This window comes from Triticum aestivum, chromosome 4D (assembly GCF_018294505.1).
Source record: "Triticum aestivum cultivar Chinese Spring chromosome 4D, IWGSC CS RefSeq v2.1, whole genome shotgun sequence".
Classification (NCBI taxonomy): domain Eukaryota; kingdom Viridiplantae; phylum Streptophyta; class Magnoliopsida; order Poales; family Poaceae; genus Triticum; species Triticum aestivum.
In genome coordinates, this window is record NC_057805.1 from 445,542,392 (window position 1) to 445,560,132 (window position 17,741).

Below are 17,741 nucleotides of genomic sequence, written 5' to 3' on the forward strand. Positions count from 1 at the left end.
CCCGAGTGCGTCGGAGGTCACATAAGTTGGTCTTCAAGGTCTTCGCGGGCACTTTTTCATCCAGTGCTTGGCCTTCAAAAATGTCCCTCAGGGAGCTTGGCTTTCCGGGGATCTCGCTCTAGTCCGACCTCTGATGAGGCCCCTGTGATGGGTAACCTGTGGCGAGGTCTCCGTCAGTAGGCCTCCTGAAGACCGAAACATTGCAGATCCATCTTTCTTAATTAAATCGAGATTCTTCGGGATGCCGTTGGATGGATCCTACCAATAGTGCTATGTCATGATGATAACTCCAGAATTCGTGCGCCCATGCCTTGCAATGTGGGAAACCGCATGAGACGTGGAGCACGTGTCACGCCGTGAGGTCCCCCGTTCATTTTTGGGGCGGCTATAAGGAGGAAAAAAGGAGAAAGGTTTTCTCTTCCCCCATCTTCTTCATTTCCGCCCTTATGCATCCCGCTCCTTTGGTCCTGCCGTCGTTGCCAGTTCCTCGCGTTTCGCCTCCACGGTCCTCAATCCTTAGCACCTCCGCTGACATGGCTAAGACCTGGAGCGAGGGGTGAGCTCGTGCCTCGAGCCAAGATCCGCCCTGTTGAACATGTGTACATGTATGTAGGTCTGGGTCTTGTATGCAGTACCGGTTGTGTTTGTCTCCCTCTGTATGTACGTGTATCTTAGGAGACACGATACCGGTCGCACCCCTTGTACCTATATATATGTGCCTAGTGCACGATCAATGAGATATCGATGAACCAAACCATTCTCTACATGGTATCAGAGCCAATAGGTCTCGAGTTGAAGACCCGGCTGGCGCAATTAAATTACAGCCCACTTTCGGTCCATGTTTAGGCCTGAGGGAGCCACACGTGAGGGGGAGTGTTGACGTATAATGTACTGCCTAGTCTCTTGCATCAGATCGGTCTTTTGGTTGCATTGGCTAGAGCATGCACCGTCGGCCCCTTCGGCCGCTCCGGAGACCGGCTCGAGCTCAACCTCGCCGGTCCCCCTCTCGGCTCCGTCGGCTGCCGCCGCACCTCTCACCAGTGTGGTCACTCGGGCTCGGACTGGGACGTTCCGTCCTAGCATGCGCTACACCTCCGACGAGTACGCGTGTGTCGCATCCACCTCGGCTCCGTCCCCGCTCCCCACCTCCGTTCGCGCAGCCCTTCGGGATCCGAACTGGCTTGCTGCGATGCGTGAGGAGTTCGACACCCTGCAGTGCAACCGTACGTGGCAGCTTGTCTCGCGGCCTCCCCGTGCCAACGTCATCACTGGCACGTGGGTCTTCCACCACAAGACTCGCCCTGACGGTTCCCTTGAGCGCTAGAAGGCGTGTTGGGTCGTGCGCGGCTTTCGCCAGCGCACCGGCGTGGACTTCACCGACACCTTCGCCCCGGTTGTCAAACCAGGCACGATTCACGCTATTCTCCAGCTTGTTGTCTCTCGCGCCTGGCCCGTTCACCAGCTCGACATGTCCAATGCTTTTCTGCATGGCCACCTTGACGAGCAGGTGTTCTGTCAGCAGCCTACTGGTTTCGTCGACACCAACCATCCGGACCACGTGTGCTTGCTCTCCCGTTCTCTCTACGGGTTGAAGCAGGCACCTCGGGCCTGGTACCAGCGGATCGCGACCTTCCTTCAGCAGCAGGGGTTCCGGTCCACACGGTCTGATGCCTCCCTATTTGTTTATCACCAGGGCACCGCCACCGCATACCTTCTCCTATACGTCAACGACATCATCCTGACTGCATCCTCGCCAGCACTACTTCAGCAGATTACAGCTCGCCTCGGCACCGAATTCGCCCTCAAGGACATGGGGGCTCTCCACTACTTCCTCGGCATCGAGGTTGTTCGCCGGGCCACTGGCTTCTTCCTACATCAGCAGAAGTATGCCTACGAGCTTCTGGAGCGAGCTGGCATGCTTAACTGCAAGCCTGCTCCTACGCCTGTTGACACGAAGGCTAAGGTGTCCGCCGTCGAGGGTTCTCCGGCGTCTGACGCTCCCTTCTACCGCTCCATCGTCGGTGCTCTGAATGTCCTCACGCTGACGCGTCCGGACATTCAGTACGCTGTCCAGCAGGTGTGCCTTCACATGCATGCTCCTCGTGATACTCATTGGGCTCTGGTGAAACGTATTCTCCGGTACATACATGGCACCACTGCTATGGGTCTCACCCTGACGGCATCACCTGACACCGGCCTTGTCGCCTACTCCGAGGCCGACTGGGCTGGGTGTCCCGACACTCTACACTCCACTTCCGGCTACTGCGTCTACCTCGGGCCCTCTCTGATTTCGTGGTCATCTAAATGACAATCCACGGTCTCACGATTGAGCGCCGAGGCTGAGTACAGGGTTGTGGCTAACGCCGTCGCGGAGTGCTCTTGACTACGACAGCTACTTCAGGAGTTGCTATGTGAGGTTACCAAGGCGACGCTTGTCTACTGTGACAACGTCTCCGCGGTGTACCTCGCTGCCAACCCTATCCATCACCGACGGACGAAGCATATTGAGCTCGACATTCACTTCGTCAGGGAGCACGTCGCACTTGGTCGTGTTCGAGTTCTACATGTGCCCACTGATCAGCACTTCGCCGATGTTATGACGAAGGGACTACCCACCTCGACATTCGAGGGTTTTGGGTCCAGTCTCTGCGTCACCAGCGACGCTTCAACTGCGGGAGGGTGTTGAACATGTGTACATGTACGTAGGTCTGGGTCTTGTATGCAGTACCGGTTGTGTCTGTCTCCCTCTGTATGTACGTGTATCTTAGGAGACACGATACCGGTCGCACCCCTTGTACCTATATATATGTGCCTAGTGCACGATCAATGAGATATCGATGCACCAAACCATTCTCTACACGCCCGCCGCCGCGAGAGAGAAGAAGAGGAAGAGGGCTGCTGCTGTTGGAATATTAGGCAAGTTCATGATTAATTCCAGTAAATAATTCATGACTAGAAGAGATACTAGCATGCAATAATCTAGCAAACTAGAAGAATAGCAAGACATGCATAACAGCAGCAAACACGTAACAATAGCTGTAGAAACAGACATGAACAGAGGATGTTGGACGTACTGATCGTTAGCTATTATGGGTGCGACAGTGTTGATGACGATGTTGGCGACGATCTGCTGCTGACGGCGATGAATACGACGATGAGTAGCACCGCCCGACTTGGACGGAAGACGACCCGTGATGACGAATTTGAGCAGTCGCGCACAGCGCTTCCCAAAAACCTAATTCGTCCTCTCCCGGTGCAGGATCGCAAAGACGAACGGTTCCGGAGACCTGCTCTCCCACGTGCCGATGCACGCCGGCGTTTGGGATGGAGTAGACTACGATGGCGGCGCAAGTTGTGAGATGAGGCAAAACCCTAGGTGTTTTTCGGTGTGTCTCAGGCCGCAGCCGGTAGCTGTATATATATTAGGACCAGAGGCGGTATTGTGTCGCGACCACAATCCCAAACCGACTTGGTTTCTAATTCGTATACTTACCGGACAAGAAATCAAAAAATTGTCTGCCAAGACATAAAAATAAAACGGCAAAAGGAAGCTGCGCTCCTGCAAGGAGACGGACCGGATTTTGGCGGACCATTCACGCGCATGTCGCATGTACGCGCCGCCTCGCCACGCCACGGCCCGGCCCGGCCAGGCGAGCGAGCGCGCGCGTGTGGTTTTCCCTTTCTCTTCTCACACACCACTTAGAGTGGTGGAGAGAACCCACTATATAAAGAGGTCCAACTCTTCTTCAACTTCCAAGGTGGGACTAAACTTAGCACCACCTCTAGCCATTTTACACATGGGCTTTGAGATTTCAGAAATTGCTATGGGCCTGGCCCATTAATTCTAACAATCCCCCACCAGATCTCAAATACCCATTTAGAGATTTGCCTTCTCTCACCACTTGTTTAATATACCAGTGTTTCAGCAGAGACTGTTAAGTTGAACTTCTGCCTAGAACTTTAAGCTACATCCATTCACAACTTGACAATGGACTATGCCTTGAATTGCTAGTTTTGTGTGAATAGGTTTCACTCAAAGTCTTAACCAGTACCTGACCGCCAGTAGGCTACCCCGCAGTTTGGAGCTTATACGTCATACTCCCTGGTCTCTTCGTGAGCTTACTAGAGATCACCCAAATCTCATAGACTGCGACGTTTACAGTCAGAACTCATATAGGTGTGTTCTTTCAAGACTACTCTGTAGGACAGCATCTTTGCTAATTATAGCCAATAGAACCACATTAAGGCATGTTGCCAACCTGCCTTACAGATCTGAGCCTTACAGCTCTGAGAGTTTTGCATCTTCACTTGGAGACGATCATAAGTTATTACTCTCCTCAGTTAACCAATAGCTTGTTCTTCCCAGATCCTAATTCACGGGATCTCCGATCACAAAGGTTGGGTTACTACTATGGTGTAACATCTATGGGTCTCATACCCATCTCCCTCGATGCAATATCTATCACATTTCGTGACAGTCCCTTTGTAAAGGGATCTGCCAGGTTTTTGTCTGTTTGTATATACGTAACAGTTATTACTCCGGAGTTTCTCAACTTCCTGACAGACTTCAAACGTCTTTTCACGTGTCTTGATGACTTTGCATTATCTTTAGAATTGTTCACTTTAGCGATAACCATTTGGTTATCACAATTCATAAGAATAGCCGGTACAGGTTTTTCAACAACCGGCAAGTCCATCAAGAGCTCACGCAGCCATTCTGCCTCAACAGTAGCTGTGTCCAAAGCAGTTAATTCTGCTTCCATAGTTGACCTCGTCAATATGGTTTGCTTGCAAGACCTCCATGACACTGCGCCACCACCATGAGTAAATACATACCCACTTGTTGCGTAAAGTACATCAACATCGGAGATCCAATTTGAATCACTATATCCTTCTAGCACAGCAGGATGCCCTGAATAAGTAATTTCGTAACTCATAGTACCTCTCAGATAGCGCAAGACCCTTTCTAGTGCATGCCAATGATCATCACCCGGGTTGGACATGAACCTACTCAGTTTGCTCACAGCAAAAGAGATATCTGGTCTTGTAGCGCTAGCTAAGTACATGAGTGAACCGACAATTTGAGAGTATCTTAATTGATCTCCCGTTTCTTTCTTGTTCTTTCTGAGTGTCACGCTGGGATCATAAGGTGTTGGAGAAGGCTTGCTATCCATAAAACCGAATCGGTTCAAGACCTTCTCAACATAGTGAGACTGCGTTAATGTAATCCCACTCTCATCCTTAATAAGTTTGATGTTTAGAATTACATCGGCTTCTCCCAGATCTTTCATGTCAAAACTTTTTGATAGAAAAGACTTGACCTCATTAATTGCATTAATGTTCGTACCAAAGATCAGTATGTCGTCCACATACAAACATAATATGACACTATTGCCCCCACCATGGCGATAGTAAACACACCTATCAGCCTCGTTAATGACAAATCCTGCAGAAGTCAGAGTTCTTTCAAACTTCTCATGCCATTGCTTAGGTGCCTGTTTCAGACCATACAAAGATTTTAACAACTTGCACACCTTTCTCTCTTCACCCTTTACCACAAACCCGTCAGGCTGATCCATATAGATCTCCTCTTCCAACTCTCCATTGAGAAAAGCTGTCTTTACATCCATTTGATGAATGATAAGACCATAAGAGGCAGCCAAGGAAAGTAACACTCGAATGGTGGTCATTCTAGCAACGGGTGAATAGGTGTCAAAGTAATCTTCGCCTTCTTTCTGAGTGTAGCCCTTGGCCACTAGCCGCGCCTTGTACTTATCAATAGTACCATCAGGCTTTAGCTTCTTTTTGAACACCCACTTACAGCCCACAGGTTTACAACCATATGGTCTATCAGTTAGTTCCCAAGTTCCATTAGAAAGAATTGAGTCCATCTCATTATGAACAGCTTCTTTCCAATCATCTACATCCGGAGATGCATATGCTTCCGCAATCGTCTTGGGTGTGTCGTCCACAAGGTATACAATGAAATCATCACCAAAGGATTTTGCAATCCTTTGTCTCTTGTTCCTTCTAGGAACTTCATTGTTATCCTTCTCAAGGACTTCCTCATGTGATTGTTCGAAATATTCATCAGTTGTACTAGATTCAGGAATTATCTCAGAAGAAAATCTAGCAATGCTATGCATATCTTTCATAGGAAATATGTTCTCAAAAAATGTTGCATCACGAGATTCCATTATAGTATCAACATGCATATCAGGTACTTCAGATTTTACCACTAAAAACCTATAAGCAATGCTCCGTTGAGCATACCCTAGAAAGACACAATCCACTGTCTTTGGTCCAAGTTTGCGTTTCTTAGGAATAGGAATATTGACCTTTGCCAAACATCCCCAAGTGCGCAAATAAGAAAGTGATGGTTTTCTCCCAACCCACTCCTCATAAGGGGTTTTCTATTTATTATTGTTGGGAACTCTATTCAGGACATGACATGAAGTCAATAGAGCCTCCCCCCACCATGCCTTAGATAAACCAGCAGTGTCTAACATGGCATTCACCAAGTCAGTCAATGTGCGGTTTTTCCTCTCGGCCACTCCATTTGATTGAGGTGAATAGGGAGGCATCCTCTCATGAATAATACCATGTTCCTCACAAAATTCATCAAAAACTTTTGGAAAATACTCTCCACCACGATCGGACCTAAGACGCTTGATCTTTCTCTCTAGTTGATTTTCAACTTCAGCTTTATAGATTTTAAAGTAGTCTAATGCTTCATCTTTAGTTTGCAACAAATAAACATAGCAAAATCTAGTCGCATCATCAATCAAAGTCATGAAATATCTCTTTCCACCTTTTGTCAACACACCATTCATCTCATAAAGATCAGAATGTATGAGTTCTAGAGGTGCCAAGTTTCTCTCCTCGGCAACCTTATGAGGCTTTCGAGGTTGCTTAGATTGCACACAACTATGGCACTTAGAACCTTTGGCAACTGTGAAGTTCGGAATTAAACTCATGCTGGATAGCCGAGACATTAAACCAAAATTAATATGACATAAACGGGAGTGCCAAATACTTGCATCATCATTAACATTAGCACAAATTTGGTTTATTGACTTATTGCAAAAATCTGAAAGAGAAAAGTGGAACAAGCCTCCGCACTCATAGCCTTTTCCTATAAATTGTCCAAATCTTGACACGATTACTTTATTGGACTCTAAAACTACCTTAAATCCATCTCGACATAGAAGGGAGCCGCTAACTAGATTCTTGTTCATAGTAGGGACATGCTGCACGTTCCTTAGTTGCACGATCTTTCCCGAAGTAAACTTCAGATCCACCGTGCCAATGCCACGAACAGAAGCATGTGACCCATTCCCCATTAGGACGGAAGAATCCCTTGCGACCTGATAAGAAGTAAATAGGGAGATGTCAGCACACACATGAACGTTAGCACCCGAATCAATCCACCACGAAGATGATTGAAATACTGAAAGCACAATAGGTAAATTACCATACCCATCAGTATTGCTAGCGGTCACCATGTTGACAGTCTTGGAGCTTGTTTTCCCTCTGCGGTCTGCACATTCAGGGCATTCCTTGGAAAAGTGTCCAGGCTTCCCACAGGCGTAGCACTCTAGCTCAGCCTTGTTGAACTTCTTCTTCTTGAAGGTAGTAGTCTTGGTAGGCTTGTTGAAAACAGGTTTGTTCTTCCCTTTGTTCTTGTTGTGTGGGTACCTCTGCACCATGTTAGCAGTAGGCTGAACCTCACCTCCTTTTTCAGTGGTATCTTTAGCCCGAGCTTTTTCTTCAACATCAAGAGATGCAATCAGATTTTCAACTGATATCTCCTGTCTCTTATGCTTCAGAGTTGTGGCGAAATTCCTCCATGAAGGAGGCAACTTTGCAATCATGCACCCAGCCACAAATTTGTCGGGTAGAACACATTTAAGGAGTTCAAGTTCCTTCACAATGCACTGTATCTCATGAGCTTGTTCAACCACAGAACGGTTATTCACCATCTTGTAGTCATGAAAACTCTCCATGATGTACAGTTCACTGCCTGCATCTGTTGCACCGAATTTTGTATTCAGTGCATCCCACAGAATTTTTCCGTCGTTTATGTGCATGTACACATCACACAGACGGTCAGCAAGAACACTCAGAATGCATCCCACAAACATAGTATTGGCTTCCTGGAATTTTCTCCGATCTTCGTCGGTCATTCCCTCTGGAGCACCAACACTAGCGTGGAAAACTTTCAGAGCAGTAAGCCAGAGCGTGGTCTTCACCTGCCACCTCTTAAAGTGCACACCGGTAAACTTATCCGGCCTCAGTGCATCAGCGAATCCAGCCATAGTTAACTCAGGAAATTGCCTATAATTAGGTTTTTGGAATGTTGGAATATTAGGCAAGTTCATGATTAATTCCAGTAAATAATTCATGACTAGAAGAGATACTAGCATGCAATAATCTAGCAAACTAGAAGAACAGCAAGACATGCATAACAGCAGCAAACACGTAACAATAGCTGTAGAAACAGACATGAACAGAGGATGTTGGACGTACTGATCGTTAGCTATTATGGGTGCGACAGTGTTGATGACGATGTTGGCGACGATCTGCTGCTGACGGCGATGAATACGACGATGAGTAGCACCGCCCGACTTGGACGGAAGACGACCCGTGATGACGAATTTGAGCAGTCGCGCACAGCGCTTCCCAAAAACCTAATTCGTCCTCTCCCGGTGCAGGATCGCAAAGACGAACGGTTCCGGAGACCTGCTCTCCCACGCGCCGATGCACGCCGGCGTTTGGGATGGAGTAGACTACGATGGCGGCGCAAGTTGTGAGATGAGGCAAAACCCTAGGTGTTTTTCGGTGTGTCTCAGGCCGCAGCCGGTAGCTGTATATATATTAGGACCAGAGGCGGTATCCCAAACCGACTCGGTTTCTAATTCGTATACTTACCGGACAAGAAATCAAAAACTTGTCTGCCAAGACATAAAAATAAAACGGCAAAAGGAAGCTGCGCTCCTGCAAGGAGACGGACCGGATTTCGGCGGACCATTCACGCGCATGTACGCCTCGCCACGCCACGCCACGCCCAGGCGAGGCGAGGCGAGCGAGCGCGCGCGTGTGGTTTTCCCTTTCTCTTCTCACACACCACTTAGAGTGGTGGAGAGAACCCACTATATAAAGAGGTCCAACTCTTCTTCAACTTCCAAGGTGGGACTAAACTTAGCACCACCTCTAGCCATTTTACACATGGGCTTTGAGATTTCAGAAATTGCTATGGGCCTAGCCCATTAATTCTAACAGCTGCTAAACACAAAACAAAGAAACCACGGGAGGCCAATGAGACCACGGGGAAGTGGTTTCCTCCGCTGTCTCCTGTGAGGAGCTTGACCTCCTCGTGGTGGAGAAATCAATGCCGGCATATCTGAAGCACTGCATTTCAGATGATGAGATCCCGCTGACTCCCGCGATGGCGAGCATGTGATTCGTGAGAGGCGGAAGAAGAGGAGGGTTGGAGCATTCGTTTCGAAGTGGTGTGTGTGTGTGGATGGTTGGCGGTTGATGCAGTGTGGCTTCCGAAGCCCTCGTAGCTGTGGTGGTGGTGGCGTCGACGCCGATGCAGGTAGCCCTTCAGGGTGTTGTGGGAATTGTGGCATCTTTTTTTTTCTTTTTGTTTGGTTTGTCATTGTTGATGTTTGCAGCGGTCTGCCTCCTCCCCAAGGTCAGAGGTGGTGAGGCATAAGATTCTAGGCGAAAGCCTTGTTCCTCGACGACGGTCGTTGCCAGTGATGTTGGCATCTGTGGGCGTCCTCCTCCTTTTGGAGGCATTGTTGAAGAGTACTTCTGGACATTAAGATGTGGTCGAGCGAAGTGGAGAGACATTGGAGGTTGTTGGCTGGGGCATACCTTTCCCAATGTTCGGTGGGCCGACCGTGAGCGGGTCTGGGTGAAAGCTTATTGATTGACGGGGGGTTGGTGCCGGTGATGGCGGTGTCCTCGGTTGTCATTTTTCCTTCTTGAAGCCGTCTCTGAAGATCTTGCTTACAATCGTTCCGGCTCAAGGTCATGTAGGTGGTGGTGCTCTGTTTTTGTTGGCCACGGTGTTCTTTTTTGGTTGGTTTTTGGCCTAGTTCTTTTTATAAACGGGTTAACTTTATTTTTTTTTCCTCTCTTGATGAAATCGGCAGAGCTCCTGCTTGCTCGTCAAAAAAAATATCACCGAAGCCAGGCGCCAACTCCGCCTTAACTATAGAGCCACTGCTTAGATCCGTATGTGGTCGTTACTCACTCATGCGGACTCCAGGGAGCTTTTGGTTATTGGGTGCAACCGTTGGGAGATGGTAGCACGGGTTATCTTCAAGCGATTTGGATGGCGAGCTAATAATAGGCTAGGTGTGTAGGCATCGTAGCCTGTTGCTATTTTCGCCGGCTGTGACATCTTTTATTTTTCTTTTTGTTGTGCTCTGTTTGTGAGCCAGATTTGAACATCAGACTTTGTTCTGTAGTTTACTTAATAATATGGCTGTATGCATCACTCTGATGCAGAGGCCGGGGGTCATCCTCCTTTTCCAAAAAAAAATCTGCCTTAACTCTGATTGGGTGGTGGCATTATAACTTATGCGTCAACAATCTTCATACACGAGTTTATTTCTGTTTGGTCAAGGGTGACCAACCAGAGACGTAGGTGTGAGGTGCATGTGAACTGTGACGATTTTTCCCTTCATCGTATCCTATATCAAATTTATGTAGATTGAGAGGTGCATGTGAATTATGATGATTTTTCTCTTCATCGGATCACATATCAAATTTGTTAGATTAACCATACACGAATAGATAGTTTTCTCTGCTTCAGGCTATATTTTTGCTTTAATCTTTAGCAACTAATGTCGGGGTTGTGATGCTGTATATTACTATAAATGAACTTACGGAAGGAGTGCCACATGCCACTCTGAACTCAAATTTCCGCATACATCATTAGCCGCATGCCACTAAAACACACAAGAATGCTGAATGTTTGGAAAACGAGTTAACCATCCAAGGTAACTCTGAACACATGGAGCACAATTGTGACCAAGAAAAATTGAAAAGCTATAGAGGCCTGCACAAGAAGACCAAATTCTTGAAAGCAATCGAGGGAATGGCCTGTTAATAAGTTGTGGCGTCCTCAGCCCTTTGTTCTTAGTATTGTGATGCTGCCTTTCCCACCTTCTGTTCTGATTCTGGTCTTGCCGATCACTGGCTTGCCAGAAAAAGCTGACATTCCCAGGATTTCTGGAGGCTGCTTCGGAGGAGCATGGATTAGCTGATTTATATCCTTCAGAGTGACATTTCCTTCTTCCCAATATGGTTTTATAAGGGTAAATGGGCATGTCATAAATGTAGTTAAATTTTGCTTCATCTTGATCATCGAGCTTCCTCCTAATAAGGAAGCAAAGCCAAATGGTAAGCATATGAACTAGAGATTCAAGTGTGTAAGATAAGTTGTTGAATAATAAGATATTGTGAAAAACTGAAATACCTTTAGATACTTTTAGCATAGAAAGTTTGTTAGTCTCCTGCATTATGAGATTCTCCGTTGCCGGTGCAATCTCAGCTGTTCCTGTTGTAGATAGATAGAACAAGTAGCAGTTGTTTTAGCAAGGCACTATGGTTCCCAAACAACAGCAAGTTGCAAGTACACCACAATGCAATTGCACAGAAGATACAGAATATAATATACTTTTCCAAGAATTTCGAGGACAAATACTGACAATATGGTGAAACATGCAGACTGGAAACTCTGACAGAAACATTGAATGAATTTTTTAGATCTTCAAAGATGATATAGAAAATGTGCTTTGTGCGGACCTGGCATATCAGTTTGGCAATCCATATATGTAACGCTCTCCTGGGTAGGAGTCCTACAAACCAAAGATTGACTTGTCATGATTAATAAAATGTGAACTAAAGCAAATTGGTTTTAATGGAGCCAGATAGGAACGAACATTTGATCAGGTGTGTAGTAGATAGTAGATCCATCAGAGTAATTTTCCAACTGATTATCTGATGGCTCGTAGGGTGCCCCATTTGACAAGGAACTTATCATATCTGATACCAAAATATCAAATTAGCAAACAGAAAGGCATGACATGGCAGTAGGCAGTTGTCGGACAATAAGACATGTATGGTAAAAAGGACAAACCTAAAATATCTGAATCTTGCTGCATATCCCAGTTTAAGCTCTGTGGTTCATCAGTGCAAATCAGTGAAGCCTCTGTTACCTGAGAAAGGAAGCAATAGTGTAAGGAATAGGAAAGCATAAAGGAGACGAACTTAGAACATGGCCAGCTACTAGTGAACCACCTCAGATGTGACAAAATTAGAACCCATTTCATGATCTCGACCATCTGGCTGATTAACCTCAGAATGATACTCCAATACGCGTCGCCGCTTCGGTTCCCGATATTCCTCCAGGTCCAGTGTCTCCTCGCAGGTGATATCTGACACAAGTAACCTACCCCTTTAAGAAAATCATTCAGGAGCACACAGAGTAACAATTCTCAGAAAAAGAATCTTCTTACCCCCAATGTCAAGGAAGGCATGGCAGTCTCGCAAAGGAGTTTGATTTCCCAGTAATCTCAGGAGCTCTTCATCATCATCTCGGTTGAGGCAATCCCACGCCAACCTAGCAACATCCTGAAGAAAAACATGTTCAGATGTAGGAACTCTACTGATTCTGGTACCCATGAGTGTAACGGGAAAACAGTTCATGGAGGTGTCTGCCGTGTTACATCTATTAGGTGAGTTCATATGCAAGAAAACAACATCTAATTTGTGGCCTATGGCAATACCACTGACGCTGTTCTAGCCCCTCTATGCACCACAAATCACACGAGGAATACTCATTTCTACTTCAAGATGTTTCCCCTAACTAATATCTTGGCTCCATAGCACGGCAAAGTAACTGCAAACTTCCCCTATGTCAAATCAGCAATCACCTCAATCTAGATGCACTAAATCAAACGAATTAGTGCCGAATGGAGGCAAAAGGGGGGTCGAGAGCAATTACCAGTCCCTCCATCTGGACGGCGCAGAGCGGAGGTGGCGCCTCCTCGGTGACCGTCGGCACGGACAGCAGGAACGGCTTCCCTCCCGCCGCCGGTGCAGCTGCACATCAGCCAACCAAACACCCGATGGCATCCAGAGTTTAAAGCGTGCAATAAGATCGACAGGGCGGACAGACGATGCGAGGGTGTGGGCGTCACTTACGATTCTCCGTGGCTGCTGGGTGGTCGGCGGCGCGGGGGCGCGAAGGGGGATCGGAGGAGCGGCGCGACGAGGACGGGACGGAGAGGGGAGGGGGGGATCGGACACGACTAGCCGTTGCGACGGGGGGCATCCCTCTGCTTTGACCGTGGTGGACCGTAATGGGCTCCTCCGCTGTCTGTCTCCTCTGTTCCGCGGCGGCTCGGGGTGGGTAGCGCCCCATTTGTAGTCCGAGAAACCCAAAGGGCCCGTTAGCCCCGAGTGCTGGCGCCGCCTGCTCTCGCGCTCTCCCTTGCTTTGCCACCGCGCCGCGGCCAGCAAAACAGTAATGGCATTGCCAAAATACCCAAACAGTAATGGCCATTTATTATTTCCCTTGTCTCAAGTTTCTTTATTTCTCTTCTAAGAAGGTTGTCGCCAGCTTGTTTCGTTGTGCGACTCTCACAATCTTTGTATGTATGTTTACTATTTGTGTGCTAAAAAAAACTCACCTGTTGATGCTAGCGCACCTCACCATCAGTGTAGAAACGGCCACCGGATGTGCTCCGACGATGTGCGGAAGGCGGTTGTGCGGCCGAAAGATGCGCCTTCGCTGCCCCAAGCTCGTCGGCCCTCTGCTCGGCCGTGGCGGTTGAGCGACATGCTACGGTGCTCCGGCGGCCCCTAGGACACCGTGTAGAGACACAACCGAGCTGCCATGGCCATTACTGGCGGTGGAGCGGCGGCGGTTGGCCCGGCGGCCGTCGCAGGCGGACGCCAAATTGGAATGGTGAAGGCTAGGCGGGGTGGCGGAGAGGAGCAGCGGGGGTGGGATGGAATCGGGGGCGGACGGCGGAGCGGCGGCGGTGGCCTCTAGCGGCGGATCGACGGTGGTGGATTCCAGATCTGAGGGTTTTTGGTCGGGCGTGAACTCAAAACGGTCACGCACGGGCGTCTGCTTGGAGCCGAGTGACTTTATGGCAGCAGCTGAAGTGTTGTATTTTTGCAACGTGGTGTTTTTAAGATTGCCCGAATTTTTTTCTTTAAAAAATTATGATTGGGCAACCGTTGAAGGATGGTTTTTGCCCTCTTGTGCCCTAAAAATGCCTCATGTCTACAAATATAGCTGCTATTGGAGATACTCTTAGCCCCGAGTGTTGGCGCTACGTGCTCTCGCGCTCTTCCTTTACTTTGTCACCGCACCACGGCCAGCAAAATAGTAATGGCATTTCCAAAATCCAAAACAGTAATGGGCATTTATTATTTCTCTTCTACAGCTCGTTTCGTTGAGCAATTCTCACAATCGCTGTATGTATGTTTACTATTTATTTGCTAAAAAGGAAACTCAGCTGTTGATGCTAGCGCACCTCACATCTTGTGTGTAAAAAGGCAAATTATCATCCATCATCACCTAATACGAGACTATGGACAACCAATCAGTAGACCGTTGGGTCACGTGGCTCCATCATGTGTTAAGTTAAGAGAGAATTCTTTATTTGACCCTTTCGTAAAATTTGCTTTCTTATTTGATCCAAATAAAATTTCCTTCCTTATTTGACACCTAAAGTAAATATTGTTTCTTATATGAGACTACCGTCCATTTTAGGCACTAACAGTGTTAACTGTGAGACGAAAAGATCATTTTGCCCCTAGTACATTGTGTAACTACCTTGGATGTAGTAAAAAAGCCGATCAATTCATCCATATTTCAGCGATGTTCACCCGAAAAAAAAATATCTTAGCGATGTTGCACGTGTATGTGTATGCTTCAATATTTTTTTCTTTGGGTAAACGTGTCTGTGCGTGTAAAAGCTGTACAAAACATCCAAAAATTTATACTAGCATACCTATGGTCAGTACTACAGAGTCGACGGCTGATTAGCCAACTGGGCTGAAGCGGTCTAAGCCTTGGGCGTCCACGGGCACGGCTGCCTACGTGGTGCCATGAGTTGCGGATGGCAAATGCCTACGGTGCGCGGCAGTCACGATGAAAGAAAAAATATTACATGGCTGGGCAGAAATCACATATTTGATCTGAGGACGAAATTAAATCATGATTTGACCTAGTCTCGAAAAAAATTCATATAACCTACCGTTTTGAGTGGCGCCCGACAGCCGGTCGCTGCATTGCACCATGCAGCGCCGTTGTCTTAGGCGTCGCATGCCCGGCCAGCATGGCAGCCCGGGGCCAGGGCGGCCCCACAGCCAGCCGTGCAGCGCCCAACGCATAGGCGCCACACTTGTAATGTGCAGCGCCTAGCACTTAGGCGCTGCATAGTGACTTAAGCGAATCGGCCCAGCTCGACCAGTCAGTTCTTCCCCCTCTCCGGGAAGTTGCTCTCTGGACAGAGAGCAGCGGCGGCGCCCCCATCGGAATCCCCCCTCCCCCCCCCATCCCTCTCAGATCTGAAGATTTGATCCGTGGATTCGATCTCCAATCCCTCCTACTAGGTAAACTCCTCCGTTCCCTTTCTTTTCCTCCGTAAATTTGTTGCCATTTTAGAGATTTGTCCAAGATTTGGTGGAACCCTTGATTTGCTTGATTTAGGATGTGTAGTCATAGTGGTACTACCGTAGTGTTATTCATTAGTTCACTATGATTCTTGTTAGTGAAACCCTAGATTGTTTAGTTTTTTTACATATATATGAGATGCCTATTTTTGTAGATAACTATGAGATGTTGAGTTTTGTAGACATATATGAGATGTTTAGTTTTTATTAGATATATATTAGATGTTGAGTTTATTTGACATATATATGAGAATTTACAATCATTTATTCATACTGTGAGAAGAAGATGTTGAGATTGTTGTAGTTGAACACATATGAGATGTTTAGTGTATACCGATATTTGAGATGAAGATGAACTCATATATGTTTATTGTTTGAACTTTGTAAGGATGGTTTGGCTTCTCGAAGATGTCTACGACACAAAACATCGGGCCTTCATGATGCGCGAGAAGGAGATGGTAATAATGAGTAATCTAAATATTTTGCAAATTTGCCTTTAGTTGAAATTAACATGGCCTAAGATTTGTCATTACTTGTTTTTTGCAGAAGCTTGAACCTCTGAAGATTCGGTCTCACGGGGTCTCTGGTCCTGCCATGCCCTACGATGAGCGGTACACACCCTACATCCAGCAGGCAGGACTCCTCCCATGGATTTAGTTGGTCAGTCGGTCCACGCCGAACATCAACGCTCCACTGGTGACCTCTCTTGCTGATCGGTGGAGGCCGGAGACGCACAGTTTCCATCTTCGGACTAGGGAGATGACCGTGACGCTCGAGGATGTTGCCTTGATCACCGGGCTTCCTATCGATGGGAGGCCTCTATGTATGAGCACCGATTCTGATGGGTGGCTCGAGCAGATGATTGCTCTTATCGGTATGGCTCCTACCGAGGCTGAGGTTGATGTAGAGGAGGGAGAAGAGTAGAAGAAGAAGGAAAGGAAAGCAGCCGGAGCTGCTTTCACATGGATTCAAAGGAACTTTGCGCATTGCCCTGTGGATGCCACTAATGATGTGATACAGACACATGCTCGTGTCTATATGTGGTAGGTTGTCTCGAGGACTTTGTTTCCTGACTCCACAGGCAAGAATGCTCCATGGATGTGGCTGAAGGCGTTGACCATCTTCGATAGTGGATGGAGCTGGGGTTCAGCCACACTTGCTTACTTGTACTGACAGGTAGTTGGTTTGTTTTGCTATCAAGTCATTTCTTCATTAGCAATGCAACCTTGCTGTCAAGTTAACATTGTTTTCTTTCATATGCAGCTAGACGATGCGTGGTGCAGGATCACAGGTAGTGCAGGCATTGGTGGTAATATGCTTCTCCTTTCTGTATGGAGCTGGGAGCGTCTGCCTGTTGGACGCCCGAAGAGCGTCAAGTTCAATCCTTGGGATGAAGATGGCGATTTACGGCGCCCCACATGGGCTTACAAGTGGGATGTGGTATCCGAGATGATGAACGATGTCAATCTCATGTACCAAAATTACATTCCCAAGTTGGACACGATTACGCCTGAGCAGGTAACGAGGTCATTACTTCAGTCATTTCTCATGCTTGCCTGAAAAATAGTCATCAATTTTGCATTGTTGCCCTATTTCATAGGTGGTATGGCAGCCATATGGCGCCGATGACAGACTTGGGTACACCGAGGAGTTTGCCATCAACCCGATGTGCTTGCGGGCTAGGGATCTCTGGCTTATGCGGTGCCCACTGATATGCAACTGGGCGGTTGAGTTTCATTTGCCACATCGCGTGTTTCGTTAGTTTGGTCTGTTCTAGCCTCACCCGCCGGAATGGGTGGACACGGACAAAGCACTTCATAGGTAAGATAGCATGAACCGTATTGACTAAGCATCGCCACTCCTTCTTGATTGTGCTAATGTTTGGTTTTGTACCATGCAGGTTGCATAGACAGGAGAAAGCAGCGGAAGATAAAGGACTGGGACAAGCATCATGCATCGTATGTTACCCTGTTCAATCTTTGTGTGGAGCAAGCTCGTAACAATGCACGCGGCCAGCTTCGTGAGCA

At 47.5% G+C, this 17,741-nt stretch overlaps 1 protein-coding gene across 1 annotated transcript; it reads right to left on the reverse strand.

Moving 5' to 3' along the window:
- Positions 1-10,865: 10,865 nt before the first annotated feature.
- LOC123100257 (protein XRI1) lies at positions 10,866-14,148 on the reverse strand. Its single transcript, XM_044522208.1, has 9 exons — positions 13,228-14,148; positions 13,028-13,125; positions 12,540-12,654; positions 12,322-12,458; positions 12,161-12,239; positions 11,964-12,066; positions 11,827-11,879; positions 11,498-11,578; positions 10,866-11,397 (listed from the first exon to the last, which is right to left on the reverse strand). The coding sequence occupies exons 1-9, from the start codon at positions 13,586-13,588 to the stop codon at positions 11,144-11,146; spliced, it is 1,281 nt and encodes a 426-aa protein (XP_044378143.1). The 5' UTR covers positions 13,589-14,148; the 3' UTR covers positions 10,866-11,143.
- Between the last annotated feature and the right edge of the window lie 3,593 nt (positions 14,149-17,741).

Coding starts and splice junctions, on each gene's coding strand:
- LOC123100257 (XM_044522208.1), bottom strand. CDS start 13,588: ATGGCCATTACTGTTTGGGTATTTTGGCAATGCCATTACTGTTTTGCT. Junction 13,126..13,227: donor CCCAGCAGCCACGGAGAATC/GTAAGTGACGCC, acceptor GCTGATGTGCAG/CTGCACCGGCGGCGGGAGGG. Junction 12,067..12,160: donor GCAAGATTCAGATATTTTAG/GTTTGTCCTTTT, acceptor TTTTGGTATCAG/ATATGATAAGTTCCTTGTCA.